Raw genomic sequence first — 19,449 nt, forward strand, 5'->3', positions numbered from 1 at the left:
GCTCAGTGACTCCACCAGTCCAGGTCTCTTAATGTAGAGGGGCCTTGCTGGTCACTCATGCAGCCCCTCTCCAACTCTGCTCCAGCCTCAGGTGCAGCAGCATCTGCTGCCCCAAGCAGATGCTGGTCTCCAGTCACGGGTGTGCTTGCACCGCACTGGTTCAGCCTCCATCTTAGGGACTCTGAGCTCCTCCGGACCGCACCAGACTTTGCCGGAAACAGCATTCACAGCCATCAGGGGACCCCTAAAAAGGCAGCAACAGTAGCCAAAGCTGTTCATCCAGCAGGAATGTGCAGCGATGATACAGATTTCGCTGCTAAAAAGGATCTAATCAAGGATCACTGCGGAGGCTCACGCCAGACAGGTCCTCAAGAACTGGACCCTGGTCCCACCCCTGCGCCTTTTACCATTATTATAGTCTCAATGCGCGAGTGGTGGGTACGCCCTTGGGGACCGAAGTCCAGAGTGTTGGAGATCAGGGAGTAGGAATAGAATGCATGCATGCATTTGACCATTGTAAGGTGTAGGAGGGCTGGCCAGGCTCCCATAAAAGCCTTCCATGAATTCAGGCATGTGAATGGTTGCTGAGAGATCAGGAGAAAGCGTGAGTGCAAGGGACTCGTTATGTGTCCAGCTGGCCCGAATTTGTCATAGGTCTTCGCTGCATACTAAAGGCAGAGGTGTTGAGGCGTAGTCTGGTGTAAGTAGGCAGAACGATTATGTGACCAGCAAGACCAGCCATATCCTCTGGAGTGGTACGTTTATGCATACCTAGAGACTCGGATCGAGGTTTGTTGTACATGCACCCGTTTGTTCAAGAAGTGTCATTCTGTGTCGATTCTTGGGGTTGTGATAAATAGTTAGTGATATAGGCAAGCCTTCAGAAATTACCACTAGTACCAAGACCAGGAGCAAAGGGAAGCTAGCCTGACAGATCTTTAAGTGCAGAAGGGGCAATCCTAATACATCTTCTAGGTGCAAGCAAACAGTGTATCCTCAAAGGACTTCAAGGCGCAATGGCCGGTTCTCCCTATGATCTTCAGAGTGCGGCGGACAGGACATCATCATAAACCTCTGTGTAAAAGGGCAGACTAATGAAAGAGTGCAATACCATTCCTACCCCCTGAATTATCAACCATACAATCTGCACTTCAGCCATTAGCCTAACATTGCACAACAAAACATCCTTCAGTCATCTGCAGACAAAGCCCCAACATCATCCATGCCATAGAAACACACAAGTCTCTTAAAAAGACCACACCCAACTTGAATAGCCCACGGCCCATTTGTCCAAGGTTGAGCTATACATTTATGCACTCTTCGTGGATAATGAATTTCATTAATTTGGTTTATCTTAACTCTAATTAGACACCCATACTTGGCTTCAAAGTTCCCCGTGGTCTGCCTGACAACTTGCGAAAGACTAAGTCACTGGTTATCGAAAAACAGATGACAATATAGCTTTAGTTTCCTCTCAAGCAACTCATAGTCAATGAAAAATATCAAACCATATACAAAATACACACCTTTTAATATTCAATAATGACAATGTGTTGCACAATATTTCTTAAAAACACAGACAAATACAGAAAAGAGGACACATATTTTTTTCAAAAACAAAGTTAAACAGTCAAACCCAGATATATCACTTGCACTCCTATTTCAAACACTCAACACTGTTAAACATAATACTTTCACTTGCAGGGCGGAATTAAATCACCATTGCAGTATTATGCACATGCATACATCGTTTATAATGATATAATATGGCATTTATAACGTGCCTGAACACAAGTGTTTCAAGGCGCGACGAGGCATGGGAGGGGGGAACAAAGGGAGGACAGAGAACGTTCCTACTAGGCCAGACAACGATCCTACTAGGCCAGGGCTCATTCAGATCACGCAAGTGCATGGGAAAGGGGGAAGGGGGAAAGTGCAGGGAGAAGTGGGGAAGGGGAGGGGAACCGTGCACTACATGGTAAGTGCAGACATCAGGTGTCAAGTGCTGGTAGTGGGACAGTAGGGATACAGAAACAGTCACCAAGTGTGGGGGTAGCCAGTGCAGGTGTGTGCGACTGGCGGGGGAGGGACCCGGGCCCGAGAACAGAAGCTGGCCAGGAAACCAGTGCAGATTCATATTCAGCCGGGGGGTCAGCAGGGGAGAGGAGGAGAAAAGGCAGAAGCGAAGAGAAAGGTTTTGAGTTGCTTCTGGATCCAGAGATGTTTCAGGGAGGCAGGGAGGCTGTTCCAAAGGGAGGCCCCAGCCGAGGAAAGAGATCTATCACCAACTTGTTGCTTGGAGAAGTGACTGACCCTAAGGGAGTTGGAGGCGGATGAGCGAAGAGCTCGAGAAGGAAGATATTTAGGAAGAGAGAGTTGAAGGTATTGAGGCCCCAGGCCGCAGAAGGCCTTGTGGACAATGCAGAGGGTTTTGAACCTGATCATTGCACCACTGGGAGCCAGTGCAGAGGTTTCAGTCCTGCAGAGATACGATCCCTGGGCTTGAGGTCAAGGACAAGTCTTGCAGTCCTGTTCTGGATGAGTTGCACAGGACGGAGAATAGAGGCAAGCAGATTTAGAAAGAAGCTGTTGCAATAGTCCAGCCTAGAGAGAACCAGAGCTCTGGAGACAGTGAGCTTCTGGGGGAAGGAGAGGAAAGGGAGAATACTTCTGAGGAGGTGCAGCTGGTAGTGTGACTTCTTAGAGACATCAGAGATGTGAGGAGAGAAGGAGAGTGAGGAGAGAAGGAGAGTGTGGAGTCGACGATGACCCGAGGTTTTTAGCCTCACAGGTAGGAGCAGGAGGAGGGCCAAGAGAGGCCGGCCAGAGAGCGACAGGAATGGAGGCAGCGGGTGAGACAATTACTGGGGATTAATGTCTAATCCTCAGTAATTCCGGATAATATTTAGACAAATAATTACATAAAGAGCATTCAATCGTCATGGCCTACCAATTTAAGCAGCCCAGCAAACCAGGATTAACAGGGGCCACCACCATCATCAGGGCCAATAAAGTGGATGACCAAGACTTGTGATAAGATTGCGAATGGTTGGGGCACAACCATCACCCACAAAACACTTCTTGTGGGGGTTTCATTATATGGGTCACTTCCATCAATTAATAAACTAATCACCTACGGATTTACTTCCAATTGAAATCAGAATGCAGCATCTTTGTCTTCATTCTCTGGAGCACTGGATTTTTGATGAAAACATTAACAATGATATATTCTCAAATTAAGCAAATCATTTCACTTTTTACAAGTGAATATGATTTTCTTATTACCAGAAATCTATTTTTCACTTACTCCCAAACCACTTCCAACTATAAAAGGCTTTCTATTCTTAAATTCCTTCCAGTAGGATGAAGAAACACATATAGGCAGTGATGCAGGTTTTGTGCAAAGAAAAGGGAAAACACGTTCATTTAAAAATAAGTGACCTTTACCCCCAGCCAGTGCATTCGTTTCTCCATCTCGCAATATGTATTTGCAGAACGGCAGAGAAAAACATGGACATTTGCATTCGTTATCTTGGATGAGTCTCTGTGGAAGGCAACTCAGCAATATTGTAATATGTCTTGTAGTAATAGTGAGGGTTCCCTGAAATGCAGGTACCCTTCTTTCTAGTTTTGGCTGACAGGTTCCATCCGAGATGTACATAGCCGTCAGACATTCCTTATTAGCCCGTCATTTTGTTGCATTGTTGAGTTGGGCAGCAAGAGGAATAATTGGCGCCATTGCCTTCTACCCCTTTCCATAGAAGGTGAAGGGGAAGCCGAACCCTTTACCAATATGAATGCATGCATGTGTGAATCTTGCCTGAAAAGCGTCATTTGTATGGGTTTGATTAGTTGGTAAGCAGGCGTGTCCAGCTCTTCTTTTTTTTTAAACATATTGTTTATCAATTTGACATACTCACGTGGGTATGGAGTTTCACAGCCCTGCTGCTTGGATACAGCAGTCTCTGCTTCCCACTCTAGGCTTGTTGGACTGGGCACCACTAAGAGTGCTGCTCTGCTGGCTGCAGACAGCTGGCACCCTCTAAAAAATATCTTGGATATGCCATTGTTATTTTGAATTGGTTGCAAATGTTTCATGGCCTATTTGGGTAACTTCAGGTGCACATTATCTCAATAGTTAATCCTCGAAGTAACACTGGTTATGACAATTGATACACTGAAGTGAAAGGAGTATGGCGGCTATCTTATACAGCAACCTAAGCCGGAAAAATACAAGGGATAGCTTGCACCCTTTATCAGTGTACCTATTTTTAGTTTGGGCTATTAGGTGGTGCTTACACTACTTATAAGCCAAAACTATTGCATTAGAGTACAAATAGGGCTACATGGCCTATGAGGAGGGGCACGAAGTGTATAGGTTTTTTTTGTTTGTATTACCCATTGACTGCCATTGGCCATTCCCATCCAGTTCCTGCCCCTTCCCGTCAAAAACACCTCCTCATGGGAACTCTTTGTGCTCACTTTAATCAAGGCTTACCATCGTAGTGCATGCCCGTATTTTTTCAACGCTGTCTTCTCAGAGTTAATTACTTAATTGGATCTGTAAACCTGCTACTGGAGTAATAAAAATGTCTTAGCCATGCCTGCCTTCAGTCACTCTATTTTTGATCACTATGCATGTACTTCAATCAAATCCTGTTAAAAACAAGCATTGGCAAAGCCAACAGTTTGGCTTGTGTATACGTCTTAAGCATCTGGTATTAGATATGTAGCTACTCACACCATTTTGCAAATGCTACCATCAATGAACAGTAAATACCACTACGGCAGTGCCCGTCAAGTGTCTTTCTCATGCCTGCACAAAAGCCCAGACTGTTGGCACTGCCAATGCTTGTTCTGACTTCCTTCACAGATTTAGGACAAGGCTCCACAGACTCTAGTCAATACTGTGTCTTTCCATCTGCATTTATCCTACCGATTTAAGAGGATTTCTGTTTTTCCTGAGTCGAATTTGAATCTATTTGTATTCATTCTGGAGTATATATCCATCATTCATATTTTAAACTTAGTGGCCATAAACTCCAGGCCAGTGACAGACTTGGGCATAATATTGTCTTTGGCAGCAATGAAAAAGCGGGCCACAGTCACAAATACCAATTAATTCCTTTTGTGACACACTGTGTAATGTGCTAGAGTGAGATTTTTATAAAAGTTTTTCATTTTGTGCATTTTCAAGAATGTGTGTTGATTAACAGTGGTCAAACCTATCTAGCTGCCAGTGATGAAACTCATTAAACAGCCCCACTTTGTCCAATAAAATCTTGCTCACATTAGATTGTTGGGCCTGAAATGTGACCATTGCCCTATTGCCGTGTTGGCAGGTCCAAGCCTGCTCTAGACCCCTCCTCCAAATTGAGCATAACACAGGTTCCATCAGCATAGTAATTGAACTAAGTAGTTTGTGAAAGGGTTAAAAGTAAACCCAAAATATGTTAGAGTAGTACCTTTCTCACCTCCCAGGCATGTTGAATGTCCTGCAATTGTTTTTGCATATATCCTTAAAAAAATAGTATTGGAGCAATTCACAATACCTAGGCGACTATAAGCGCTAACTAAAACATAGAACATGTAACAAGTATACTATGCTGCAACGGGGCCCTTACTTCACTAAACAACTTATTTATTGTCTTACATTATTTAACCACAAAATAAAATGGATGTACACATCAATATTATCATAGGAAACAAACAGTCTGAAAAATACCACCAAATCATTTTAAGAAGTTACTATGAACACCGCTAAAAGAATACAAAAAACATGTTTTTAATTCATGACAGAACATGAAAAATGTGGGGTCGGGCAAACTTGGGGAACATGTGCATTCCTACTTCTGGGCAACCTATGAAAAACAGGTATGAGCTAAGATTTTAGATTCCCAAAATTTAGAAATGTCCAAAAGAAAAGGATTATAATTTGGTATGGCTATCAGCTTCACAAATGTAATGACAAAGGTGTTCAATTGTAGGGCCTTCATATTTTTAACATGATTTGGGACAATACCAGTATGCAGTTAGTCAATGCAGCTGAATGAAAATGGGGTGATACAGTTGGATGTTGTGCGGCAAATAAACCATATTGCAGAATAACTAAGGAAGCAACATTCCATCATCAAAACCGCGTAGGAATTATTCCAACATAGTAAGTGCAGAAAACATGTATTGATTTTATTTTATTTTATTTTACATTTTGTTCGGAGCTGGCCCTACCCAAAGGTCTCGGAGCACCTTACAAGGCTCAAAAGTACAAAATGTGGGAGGTGAAACAGAAATGACAAACCTTCTTACAGGATATGATAGGAAGATAAGGATAGACAGATGAAGGCAGGGGAGATGTTGAGACTGGATTAGGTGTGGGGAAATAGGTGTGTTTTGAGGCTTTTTTGAAAAGTGGTGATGGAAGGTGTGGTGCAGATGTAAAGTCATAGGCTGTTCCAGGCTCGGGTTGCCAGCTATGTGAATGCTTGTAACTGTGTGCATGTAGGTTTGCTGAGTGGAATGTGTAGAAGGCTAGCCTGGCTGGTGTTTGTGTGGGTGTTGGGTTTCAGTTTGTCATGAAAGTAAGATGGGGCTTTGAGGTGGGTGGATTTGAATAAAATGCAGAGACCTTTGAAGGCAATCCTCTGCAGCATGGGGAGCCTGTAGAGCTGGGGTGATGTGTGAGTGTTTGGATAGGGGCAGAATGAGTCTAGCTGCTGCGTTCTGCATGGCTTGCATGGGCGTAAGGAAGCTCTTTGGGATTTCAGTGATGAGAGCATTGCTGCAGACCAGTTTGGACAGAACCACTGCTTAGACAGGGGTGCAGAAGTCATCAGCGGAAGGATCCGCCTTATCTTGAGTAGGAGGTGTAGTTAGCTGTAGGTCAAATGTTTTGGTGACGGCAGCTATGTGGTGCATGAAGGAAAAGAAACATGACTAGCAATGACTGATAGGATGATAATAATCTATGTAATTGCTGCAAGATGCATGAAAAGGAAAATTCGTTAATGGATTGTACATGGATAAGGCACAAGAGAAAATTAACCTGGATAAATGGAAAATTAATAAGGTCATAAGTCAACAGAATTATTCGTTGGGAAGGAATGAGAATTTCAGAATAGGAAGCTCAGTTCATTAAAGCCTAAATTGGCAGAATTCATACAATGTTTAACAATGCAAATGGCTCAGGGCCTCATTACAACCTCGGCGGTATCCCTGCCGGTGCAAATGGCAGGCTGCCGCTGGAGTTGCGTTTGTTTTCCGGTGCCTGGCTTTAGGGAATCACTGTGGAATTACAGCCCCGGCGGTCTGTGAAGCCAGGCGCCGGAAAATGTTACTCCCCATTCCCATTTGAGTCCCACAGGACTCAATGGGAATGGGGATGACGGTAGCACCGGCACCGTTCATAACGGTGCCGGTGCTACCATGGAAGTCTGCAAGCGGGTGCAGTTGAACCCACCAGGTCAGACCTGGCAGGCAGGCGGGAGGGCATCCGGCCCGCAAACTTGTACTCTGCTGGTCCGGTAACAACGGTGCCGGTAAGCCTACTGGCACCGTTGTTACCGGACCGACAGGGTTGTAATGACCCCCCTCATTCTTTTTAAGTGGATGTCCTCTGTAAACCATCAGATGGGGAGGAAGTGCAGTAGAGTCCAAGATCCATATTTTCTGTGTTTTCTAAACAGGGAGTGCATGTTTCTTTGTTTACTGTAAACTGGCAACAAAAAAAAAACGCTTTTCACTCTTAGAAAGAAGGGGAGTGTATTCATAACATGACTCTGCAGGCATCATCATCATTGTTTGCAAGTGGGAAGGGTCTCAAAGAAGATGGAGATATGAGTTTTTTGGAAACAATTACCAGGATTATCAGACTGTGGGCCTCATTACGAGTCTGGCGGTAGCCGTGCCGGAAAAACCAGCAGGCTGCCGCCGGTCTGGTGATTCCATTCCGCCTCCATGATTGCCGGAATCACTGGGGTATTACAACCCCAGTGACCCTGTAATTCTGGAGGCGGAATTCAGTAAATCCCCATTTCCATGGAGTCCCATATGACACCATGGGGATAAGGACCATGGAAACACTGGTTGTGTCTATGACAGAGCTGGTGTTTCCATGTCCGCCTGCAGGTGGGTGGTGTTACTTCCGCCCAGTCAGACCTGGTGGGAGTGACACCTCCTGCCTGCAGGACTCGGAATCAGCCAGTCCGGAAACAACGGTGGCGGCGGATTTACCGACACCGTTGTTTCCGGACCGGCTGACTTGTAATGAGGCCCTGTGTGTGCTTAGCCTTAGTGAAATAGTTTCAAAATGAGTGCTCTTCAGCATTTTCATAAGGCCAGGTTTCAGGCAGTGATTTGAAGAGAGCGATTTCGAAGTATTGGGTCTCGGGTCGGCAGGCAATATCCCCACAAAGTGCTGTACTTCAGCTCTCAGTAGAACAGTTGTTTTTGGGAAGTTTACCTTCAGTTGGGACACTCTGATAAAGTGACCTAGCTGAGGCAATCTATAGTTCAGTAGGTTAGTCTGAGAGCTTTTCTTCGAGGCAGTTCAGTCAGCAAGCGTGCACCTAGTAAGTGTTTGTACTCAGTCTTACTCGAAGCTTTGAGATTTGAATGTTCCTTGACTGGTGACCAGTGTAGAGAATTCCTGGCTGCAGAGATGTCCTCAGGATGCTTCCAATGGAAGACAAGAAAGCTCCACGTAGTTTAAGGCTTCCATGCAAGGCTAAAAACATCAATGCCATTGGCCCTCATCAGGAGGTTGGAGGTAACTATGCCGCTTTTAGCGGCATGGTTGCAGCCTTACCGCATTCGGGGCCGGGTTCCTCAAATGAGGACTTACCGGGCCATCGCAACCTTGGCGGACCCGGTAATTCCCCGTCTGAGGAACCCGGACCCGGTCCATCCCCATTCCCATTCGAGCCCCCATCGGGCTCAATGGGAATGGGGATGGAGCTAACAACGGGCCCGTTAATGACGGGCCCGTTGTTAGCTCCCTGGTGTCCTCGCTGGACCCAGAATGAACGCCTGGTTTTTCCAGGCGCCCATTGCGGGTCACGCGAAGAGACCTCGTGGTAGGGCGGAATGGGTTTACCGGCACCTTTACCGGTGCCGGTAAACCCATTCCGCCAACCTTGTGATGAGGGCTATTGTCATGTTCAGTACCCTCAAAGTAAGGGTCAGATCAGTTCTGTAAAGCAGCAGAGCATTGGCAGTGGTTTTACACTGAACATACAGGCTCTGGAAGGCTCTCATTTCAACAGATACATAATTCTGAAAGACCATACCTGCCTATTACTAATGAGCTCCATGTAGTCCGAAGAGCACCAAGTGCACAAATTGTAGGTGGATATGAGGGGGTTTGAAGGCTACATTCCGAGATTTAAAGTGCTGTCTGCACTTTGTGTGCCAGTACCTTTAGTTAAAGCGGGTGAACAGAAATGAACTTAGTCTTTTTTAAAGCATACACTCCAAAATGACAAGAAATACATACACCAATGATTACAGTAATCAATTATTAACATGAATTATTTGTAGTTGTAATGCACACAGAGTACCACTTCAAATGTTTTAGAGACACCTCCACAACTTTAGTAAAAACCCCAGAAACACAAATACGTCTTCCATCCAAGCAGAGTCAGATCTTCATGGTAGCAGGCCTTTACATCTTCCATCCAAGCAGAGTCAGATCTTCATGGTAGCATGCTTTTACGTCTTCTATGCAAACAGAGTCAGATCTTCATGGTAGAAGGCCTTTACGTCTTCCATCCAAGCAGAGACAGATCTTCATGGTAGCCGGACTTTACGTCTTCCATCCAATCAGAGTCAGATCTTCATGGTAGAAGGCCTTTACGTCTTCCATACAAGAGGAGCCAGATCTTCATGGTAGCAGGCCTTTACGTCTTACATACAAACAGAGTCGGATCTTCATGGTAGCAGGCCTTTACGTCTTCCATCCAAGCAGATTCAGATCTTCATGGTAGCAGGCCTTTAGGCGAAATAGGGGACAGAGAACACCTCATTATTGACAGTTAGGTTGGAAAAGGACTTTCAGTTATGAGAGGGACCACAGGGTACCTACCCCTTTTTCTAAAATCAAATAAACAAACAAGGTTCAAGTTAACATTGTGTTGACATCTGTTTTCAATCCTTGAAACAAGAAGAAGATGCAGACACTGGCTGGAAAAAGATTCAATTCAAAGGAATGAGCCACAGAAAGACTACAACTTCACGAAGCTAACTCTGGTTTCTCTAACATGTATCTTTTGTTGATCTGTTAGACGTATAATAATTAATATCCAAACAAATGTGTATTTTCCGTCTATGTTTTCTGTGCCATTGTTGGTACTTCTTAACACTATGGAGAAAAATTGGAACCCTGATTCTACTGTTGGAATGGTCAGCGAATTAGGATCCTTGGGATGCCATCAATAATTGCTGGAATTTGGTTTGTATTTCCAAGGATCCTACGTGCTTCCTTGCACCAAAACGTATCTGGGTGCATTTCTACTGCCATCCCTTTGCATCCACTCCCTTATCAATTGCCCCTCACGAACTGGCAGGGCGCCATCCACCTAACATCTCTTCACATCTCTGCTGCCATCAGCTTCGGTGTCCAGACTTTCTTTTTGGGGTTCCATTGTAATGTTCGATGGCAGTGTCTTTCAAGAAACCAGGTACTCGCCTATGGAGTTTTTGACCATGTTGATAGTCCCCGTCTTTAAAGTTCTTTTTCATGTTTAGAGACTGGATTTTCTTGCTGTCTTGACAAAAGCATAGGGTTCAACAAGCAAACAAGAAAAGCTGACCTCCAAACATGCAACCCTCCCTTGCGATTGGGTGGCAGTAGCATTAGGGCCAGCAGGTGAGGGCAAATTGGTACTTAATTCCCCCTAATGTGAACCGCCCTCACCTTGCCTGATACCGATAACATGGATTATGGATGTATGAGTGCCATTATAGCCGGTGTCTGAGAGCTATAATTCTATATTCTCATTCCATTTTGCTGTAACAAGGTTTGTGTGCTCCGTCCTGCATGATAGTGAAATGTACGTTGTTCTTTGAAAATACAGAACCGCAGATAGCCCTGTCATCGTTTGGAAAACATGGAAAATTGGTAACATGAAATCTTATTTTGTTCTATTTTCCAGAATAAATTCCAAGGCGCCGTCTTCGATTTTGCCACGCAGCAGGCGTTCGACATCACCATCATGGTTCTGATCTGCCTGAACATGGTGACCATGATGATAGAGACGGACGACCAGAGCAAGGAAATGGAGAATAACTTGTACAATATTAACATGGTCTTCATCATCCTGTTCACCGGGGAGTGTGTGCTCAAACTGATCTCACTCCGTCACTACTACTTCACCATTGGCTGGAATGTTTTTGATTTTGTGGTTGTGATTCTTTCTATTGTAGGTAAGGCACGTTTACTATCCGAGGTAGTGGAAAATGGGCTGGGGTATTGAAAATAAAAGGTGACATGGAAAGTTGTTGCATTGTCTTGGTTACAGAGCAAGCAGCTTAACTTTTCATCTGTTCAGTCACTCTCGAGTGCATGCCTTGCATGTCATGACATGTCAAACGATGGTTTGGAATGCAGTGGCTTTTTCTTTAAAGCAAAACTGTGGATTACATTTATGTTTTTGACCAGTATCCTATAGGCTGTGTCCCCGATATATGCATTATATTTTGCAGATGTTGGATGTTTTATTCATGTTCTTTACTTACTAGTCTTACCCCAGTAACCTTCAGGTGAGCTGCTCTAATAGGCAATAGACATATTATACATAACTATATCTGAAAAAGAATGAGTGCAGTTTCTGGAATGAGCGGCAGTGCGCTGGAAAGACCACTTATTATTTTTCTAGAATGGGACATGCCTGCGATCGAAGTTTGTTTTTATCCTCGGCAGGATACATTATTATCTTGTAAGGCTAAAACCATTACAACTATTTCCCCTTTCGAATGCTGAATCCTCTTGCTGTAAAGTCATGACAGAAGATTTTGGAATTCATGACCAACTGCCATGACATCCCAGCAGAGAGAGGTGGCATGTTCGACCGTCTATTTATTTACTGTATTTTGGGCTGCTGTGTGGTGAGGCGAGAGGGGACATTTGAAAGTTCCCGCATGCCTGCACTCTCACCTATTTGCAATGCTGTGTTACGTGGGTAGTGCACAGGGAGGCTGGGAGCCAGATAGCATTCTAGCTGGGTAGCTGTCTACTGTGGTGCATGTATATTCCAGCCCAGAGCTCTGATTCATGGAAGCGTGCAAAGTGTATTCTTTCCATGCAAAGTCCGGGCAAAGTCAGCGCACAGTCGTTTTTGCAGTACAAAATGACTTTACTCGGACCTTGCATGGCAACAATACACTTTCCATGAATTAGGGGTTATGTCGGCAGTGCAAAGTCACTTTGAACCGGGCAAATATTCCACGAATCGGGCCCAAAATGTCAAGTGAAGGCAGGCCTTATACTAGAGAAAAAAAAAACAATTATTTCAAGCGTGCGGTCTGCCCACTTTGCAGTTCTACCACTCGAATTAGCAGAACGCGTACTTCCAGCATGAGACCTGCTCAAACAGGTATTATGTTTTTTCTTATCATAGCATATATGGAATTGGCCATAGAAATAATATTTTTGCTATTTTTTAAACAAGGCAGTCAAAGCTAGAAATATGAGTTTATCTATTTACAACACCAGCCTAGTGAGCTTTGCACAATAATTATTTTTCTATTTGTAGCACAAAATGTTTCCTTGTAGGTGCAAAACTGAAAAGTTAAAGCTGCAAAGTTTGGAATAAATCATAACCACTGGCATTGCTCTGGGCCATCCTCCAGACCATCACATTTCCGCCTTCCATGCCATTACTGAAGGGGAAAGAGGATATGCATGTGAGGCTTTATCCAACGGCAATAGGGTCAGCCCAACCCTAACTGCTCTGCTGCTTCTCTTCTGGGCAAAATAACAAGAAAACTCAGATATTGTTCTGACGTATTGGGCATTATCAGTGGTATGTAGCCTCGGTCTATGAGCACAGCATGCTTGGAACCCACATCTGGGCAATCCCATCCCGCAAGGTGTAACAAATGGAAAACGGAAGTGTGATGGCTGGAGGGTTCTTAAGGAATCATATCAAGTGGTATTGCTCTGGGCAACCTTCTAGAGCATCCATTTCCAACCTTTCAATTCATTACAATAACAAAACCATAGGCAAATTAGTCTTGGCTGCACCACAAACGGGGCATTCCATTCCAAATTGCTAGGCAGTATCGTGTGTTCATAAGCCCGCAAACAACTCCAGTAGGGGGTGGGGGGTTGGCTGACTGGGTTTCATCAGTGAGGGGAAGCCTATGTCCCACATTTAGTCACACATGTCCGAGTGTCAATGACAAATGCAAAACTGAACAGTGATGACTGGAAGATTTTGAATGAATCATAACCACTGCCATTGTTCTGGCCAATCCTCCAGACCATTGGTTTTCAGCCTGTCATGTGATTACAGAAGGTGAAGGCCCATATGCAAATCATGCTTTGTACCAACCAAAGGAGCCGTCCAGTCCAACTGATAGGTTTCAAATGACGACATCCCCAGATATGTGTTGGCTTAATCATCAGTGAGCTGTAGGTTGGGTCTCTCTACGCAGTGGGCTCGGCACCCACACCTGGGGATACTCTTGCTACTCTGGATGACAAATGTACAATTGAAGTGGAAGAGTGAGGGCTGGGAGGTTCTGAATGTATCATTATCAGTGTTATTGCTCTCAGAACCCCTCCAGACTATCAGGCTCGGAGCATCTTCTTCTAGAAAGCAGGCAGATGGCGCTCATGCTAGAAAAAGAAAAACATATGTATAGCATGAGCCCCACCCATGCTGGAAGTATAAAATAAATATTTCTAGTGCTCACACTACAAATAGCAAAAACACTTTGTCTATGCTGTTATGTTTTTCTGCTCCCAAAATGGTTCTTGGTGTTGTTACCGCTTATTTTTTCACTTCACATTTTTTTAGTACACATTTCTGACCACTTTATTTGCCACAAAATGCAAGGGGAGACCACCCGCCCTCCCACCAACCCCACATCCACTCACTATGCCATATTGGCCAAACACCCCACTCCAGTTTGCGGCAAATAATTCTGTAAAAAAATCACCAGTAAAGACACTAAAATGGCTGGGTATCTGCATATGAGAATTGCTCTAGAAATGCCTTGTTGTTTCTAGTGCACGGTCACCCATCCGTGCTGGAAATCCAGTGAATCTCATGAGTTTTTCATGTCAGTTTCAGCAGGAACTGTTACAAACTGTGTGCTTGATTTACAAAAAACGTTTTCATTGGGACTTTTTGTAAATCAGGCCCTGTGACTCTAAGGAATAATCCCATCCATGCACAATAAATCCTGTAATTCACATGTGTGTAATCATTCATGTCTATGTGGCTAGAAATGTTGCAAAACACTTTTCATTTGATCTAAAAGTACTATAAAAATAATTCATGTTAATAGGCTTTACAAAGTGGTAATATATCATGTGATGTAAACATAGCAGTTAAGTAGCATGTATGAATTGATATCTACATTTCAAATTAGGCAGTACCTCCTTAAAGGAGTCCTGAATAATGAACATCATATTTTGCTTTTCCAGTCATGATAGTTTCACATTTGTTTCACAATCATTGTGTTGCCAAAAGCTCCTTAGTGTAGACATCATAGAAGACACACATATCTGGTACAATCTTCTAACAGGAATAATAAATAATGTGTTTTCTCTTTCTTCCTTTGCAGGTATGTTTCTATCTGAAATTATTGAAAAATACTTTGTTTCTCCGACCTTATTCAGAGTAATTCGACTTGCCAGGATTGGTCGCATTCTGCGTCTCATTAAAGGTGCCAAGGGGATCCGCACACTGCTATTTGCTTTGATGATGTCACTTCCTGCGCTATTTAATATCGGTCTCCTTCTTTTCCTTGTGATGTTCATCTATGCCATATTTGGAATGTCCAACTTTGCCTACGTTAAGCAGGAAGCGGGAATAGATGACATGTTCAACTTTGAAACATTTGGCAATAGCATGATCTGTCTGTTTATGATCACCACATCTGCTGGCTGGGATGGCTTGTTGGCACCAATTCTGAACAGTGGGCCACCAGACTGCGACCCAGTCATACCTCACCCAGGGAGCAGCACTGTTAAAGGAAATTGCGGCAATCCAACAGTTGGGATTTCCTTTTTTGTCAGTTACATTATCATATCATTTCTAGTGGTCGTTAACATGTACATTGCTGTTATTTTGGAGAATTTCAGTGTTGCTACGGAAGAAAGTGCTGAACCCTTAGGCGAGGATGATTTTGAGATGTTCTATGAGGTTTGGGAGAAGTTTGATCCAGATGCAAGCCAGTTCATAGAATTTAGCAATTTGACTAACTTTGCAGATGCACTGGATCCCCCTCTACGCATGGCGAAACCAAACAAAGTCCAGCTCATAGCCATGGACCTACCAATGGTAAGTGGTGACAGAATTCACTGCCTTGACATCTTATTTGCTTTTACAAAGCGTGTTTTGGGTGAAGGCGATGAAATGGATGCTCTTCGTCAACCAATGGAAGAACGATTTATGGCATCGAATCCCTCCAAAGTGTCATATGAGCCAATTACATCCACTTTACGACGCAAACAGGAGGAGCTCTCTGCTATCGTTATTCAGCGCTGTTACCGACGCTATCTTTTAAAGAAAACAGTCAAACAAGCTTCATTTACGTACAATAAGGACAAGAGCAAAGGCAGAAATAGCTCACTCATAAAGAAGGGTCTGCTTAGCGACAGGCTAAATGGAAACTCAACAACAGATCGAATGGATATGACCCCTTCAACGACATCTCCTCCTTCATATGACAGTGTAACAAAGCCAGACAAAGAGAAACACGAAAAAGACAAAGCAGAAAGGGAAGATAAAGGAAAAGATGTTAGACAGAGCAAAAAGTAACATGTAAACAAAAAATCAGTTTGTGTGACAAATTGTTTACAGCCTGTGAGGGTGACATGTTTATGTCAACAGGACTCCTTCAGGAGAGCTATGCCAAACTGACAGTTCTTATAAATATGTACTTATAGTCAGTGCCTATAATAAGACAGTGACCTCTCGTCAGGGGACAAACTCTAAGGGAAGAGAGTGATAAACTTGACTGGAGATTACTGTTTTCACTCCCAGCTGACACTGCTGAAGAGGAGAGTCGGAATTGACTACTCAGACTGTGGGGACCAGTTAAAGAGATACAAAACTATCATTTTTTGTGTGTTGAACACTTTAGTACAATAACTGTATCAATTGTATCCACTGTTTGCATTTCAACTGCCATACTTGCCATACGTTTACAAAATCTATGTTGATGAATTCATCATTTTTTTAATTCATAGGTTGTTTATTATATGTGACTATTTTTGTAAATGGGTTTTTTGTTGGGAAGGGGGCGGGGGGTTGCCTACTAATTCAACGGTATGAGGACCAGGTGTTCTGCGATATCTTTCTCTAACCACACATAGAAAAAGCTGAATTGCATGAAAGCATGCTGGACTCATAGGTCATGCATGGAAAACCATGAAGTCACGAAAAAACAACAGATTTGTAGTTGCGTAAGTGTTTCAGGGGTGACACTAAAATGTTGAGGTGCTTAACTTTGAATGCTGTCACGTCCTCATGATTCTCAATGTGCCTGTAATGTCCCATACAGCCCATGAGCAGAAGGCAGAATGATTGGTCGTATGCCAATTAGGAAACCCCCGCGAGTCACAAATTCATTCCAAGTTCCTGAGGCAAACATTAATGTCTTTGTCAAGTGCTCTTCTGTATAAAAGAAAAATACTCCACAAATCTGCCCTGTAGACCAAATCAAACCCTTCCAAAAAATTCTGCATCATCCTGCAGTATTGTTTAGCCATCTTCAGCTGTCAGCAAAGTTGACATTGGACTGTATGTGCTCAAGGAGATCTCCAAAATCACAATGTGTAAATAGTTATTTTACTCTGTGGTGGATGTTTGATAGAAGGAATAATGACCTGGGCACAGTATTTATTGCATCAAATATGTACCACAATAAGTGTAGTTTGCAAGCTTTCAACAATAGTATATATTCTGTACCAATATAAATAGTTTGGACGCTATCACAGTTGCATGTTTATATTGCCTGTGCTGCTGTATTCTGTTTCTTCCACTGTCCAGAAATCTTGAATATGGGAAGCCATACATCAGTGGTAAAGTAAGACAAATTGTTCAACAGACCTCATTCTTTATGTCATTAAGCAATAGTTTGCTGCTACTTTTTAAAGTTGGTTTCATTTTTTATTAGTTTTACATCTTTTTATTTTATGTTGGCACCATTTGGTAATACTGCCAGGCTTCAATGAACATTTCGCACACTGTTCGAAAAGATACGGTTAGATTTTTCTAAGAAAATATAAATAATGTAAATATTCATTTTATTTTCCTTTTCTGCATTTTGTACATAATATAGGAAATTAAAATTAACTTCAGGTTGATGTCACTGTCACTTTTGTTACTTTACACTGAAGAACTTCATAGAGTATAGGATGCTAAAGAGAGCGAAGGATGGTTGGTTTCAGCTTTTCTATTATATTTGCACAGTTTTATTGTCAAAATATGTGTGCAAAATTGGGGCCACAAGTCACTTGCTTGGAATATTCTTCATTACTGCGAAGAGGGGGAAAGCTTTATTTTGTTTCATTTTTTAAATTACTTTTATCAGCTCTGCCTGCATCAGACATTTCAATGAAATATTTTCATTTGCAGAATCGTCAATCTATCCAGGGTTTGTTTGCCTGAGTTATTTCTACTCTTGACGATTCATGCTGCACTGGAACTGTTCAGAGAATGTGGGGTCTACAATCTTTTTCCGGGAGAACAGGCGTGAATTCACATAATCAACAATGGCGGGTCATGTTCTGTTTCTTACACAAGCAAAAGTTACACGTAGACTCCTTTTATGAAAACTATTGACTTGTAGTGTGTTAGTGAACTGCATGCAGGAAAATGCTACTATTATCTGAAATAACACTAAATAACATTACAAACAAACCAAAAGAATAAAGATTACATTTTGTATTGTATTTCTTATGTCGGATTCATTTTTCTTTTCAAATGACTATTGATAAATGCATTGAATACAATGTACAGTAGAGTGGAAATAATAATGCATAAACACAGAGGTTTCTAAGCATTGTCCTGTAAATGAAGTAGTTTTAATTAAGTTTGGAAACTGCACATACATTAATAATCATCTGTTAAAATGTACATATTTTACCTGCAATGTTTGGACTTTTATAACCTTTGTATGTGAACCTTCTACAAATGTATTCGGAAAGTCAACATTTGCATTTTTCGTATTTTCTAAATGTTGCAGTGATTCTCAGATAATGTTGTGAGGAGGACTTTACACGCTGGTCCAGAATTTACAGTAGAAATAATTAATTTCTTCATTTTATTTCTTTCCTTCTTGTTGGCAAAGATTAATCAACAATTTCTAAGAGACACCAGGGGATGACTTTGAACAAAATGTCATAGTTTAATAGAAGCATGCTAACATATAATTTGTTTACTAACATCGCAAACTATTTCCGCCTATCTTTCAGAGATGTGACAATTTGATTTATTTAATTGTTTAATTGTTTTTTGATAACGTGCCTAAACGTGCCTAATACCATACGTGAGTACGGTTTCTAAGCGCGGATATGGGATTCGAACCTCTGTTGCTCTGCGTGGTCTTGCTTCCAAGCCCAGCGTGTTGCCCTCTGCTATCCTCCGTAACCTTAGAAAATGTTTTTTGATAACGTGCCTAAACGTGCCTAATACCATATGTGAGTTTGGTTTCTAAGCACAGATGCGGGATTCGAACCTCTGTTGCTCTGTGTGGATTTGCTTCCAAGCCCAGGTGTTGCCCTCTGCTATCCTCTGTAACCTTAGAAAATGTGATGGTGTAAATTAAAATAGTGTAGAAAGTTCACATTCATGTCAGAATCTACTCACCTTATGGACCTTGCATAGGTTTCCATCCCCCACCACCCACAAGCATGACGTGGAGCACTGGGCATGACAATACAGGAGAAAGGCCATGTAGAGAAGAGACATGTTGTTTTAATTCATCCTTGGGTCAATTTACCATGGCTCATCTGTACATGGGTCAACTTCCTGTTCCACTCTGGTCTCCCTCTTCCTCCATTCTTCTGGCTGTCATTGACTGTCCCTGGCACCTCTTCTGTGCCTTTACCAACAGATCTGCACCATACCCTCCACCCACAGTTTTAGGGGCTCTGTGATCGCACTCATGTGTCTGCGAGATGCGATTTTCACTTTGTGGGTGTCCTCCTTGCTAGTCCTTTCTCATTGTCTTTTGGGGCGGGGCGGCTTGGGTAGTTTGTAGCAGCAACTCACAGGG

At 42.9% G+C, this 19,449-nt stretch overlaps 1 protein-coding gene across 7 annotated transcripts in view; it reads left to right on the forward strand.

Annotated features, from left to right (window-relative positions):
- The window catches only part of LOC138488904 (sodium channel protein type 2 subunit alpha-like), a 1,014,718-nt gene extending 996,594 nt beyond the window's left edge, over nucleotides 1–18,124 (forward strand). For all 7 annotated transcript variants that reach the window (XM_069616299.1, XM_069616302.1, XM_069616297.1 and 4 more), the window contains exons 26-27: nucleotides 11,148–11,418; nucleotides 14,788–18,124. In XM_069616299.1, coding sequence (XP_069472400.1) covers nucleotides 11,148–11,418; nucleotides 14,788–15,986 — 1,470 coding nt within the window. In that variant the 3' untranslated portion in view covers nucleotides 15,987–18,124. The remainder of the gene's footprint in view (nucleotides 1–11,147; nucleotides 11,419–14,787) is intronic.
- The last annotated feature ends 1,325 nt before the right edge of the window (nucleotides 18,125–19,449 follow it).

The sequence above is a fragment of the Ambystoma mexicanum genome, chromosome 9, assembly GCF_040938575.1.
Source record: "Ambystoma mexicanum isolate Mex_15411 chromosome 9, UKY_AmexF1_1, whole genome shotgun sequence".
In the NCBI taxonomy this organism is placed as follows: Eukaryota; Metazoa; Chordata; class Amphibia; order Caudata; family Ambystomatidae; genus Ambystoma; species Ambystoma mexicanum.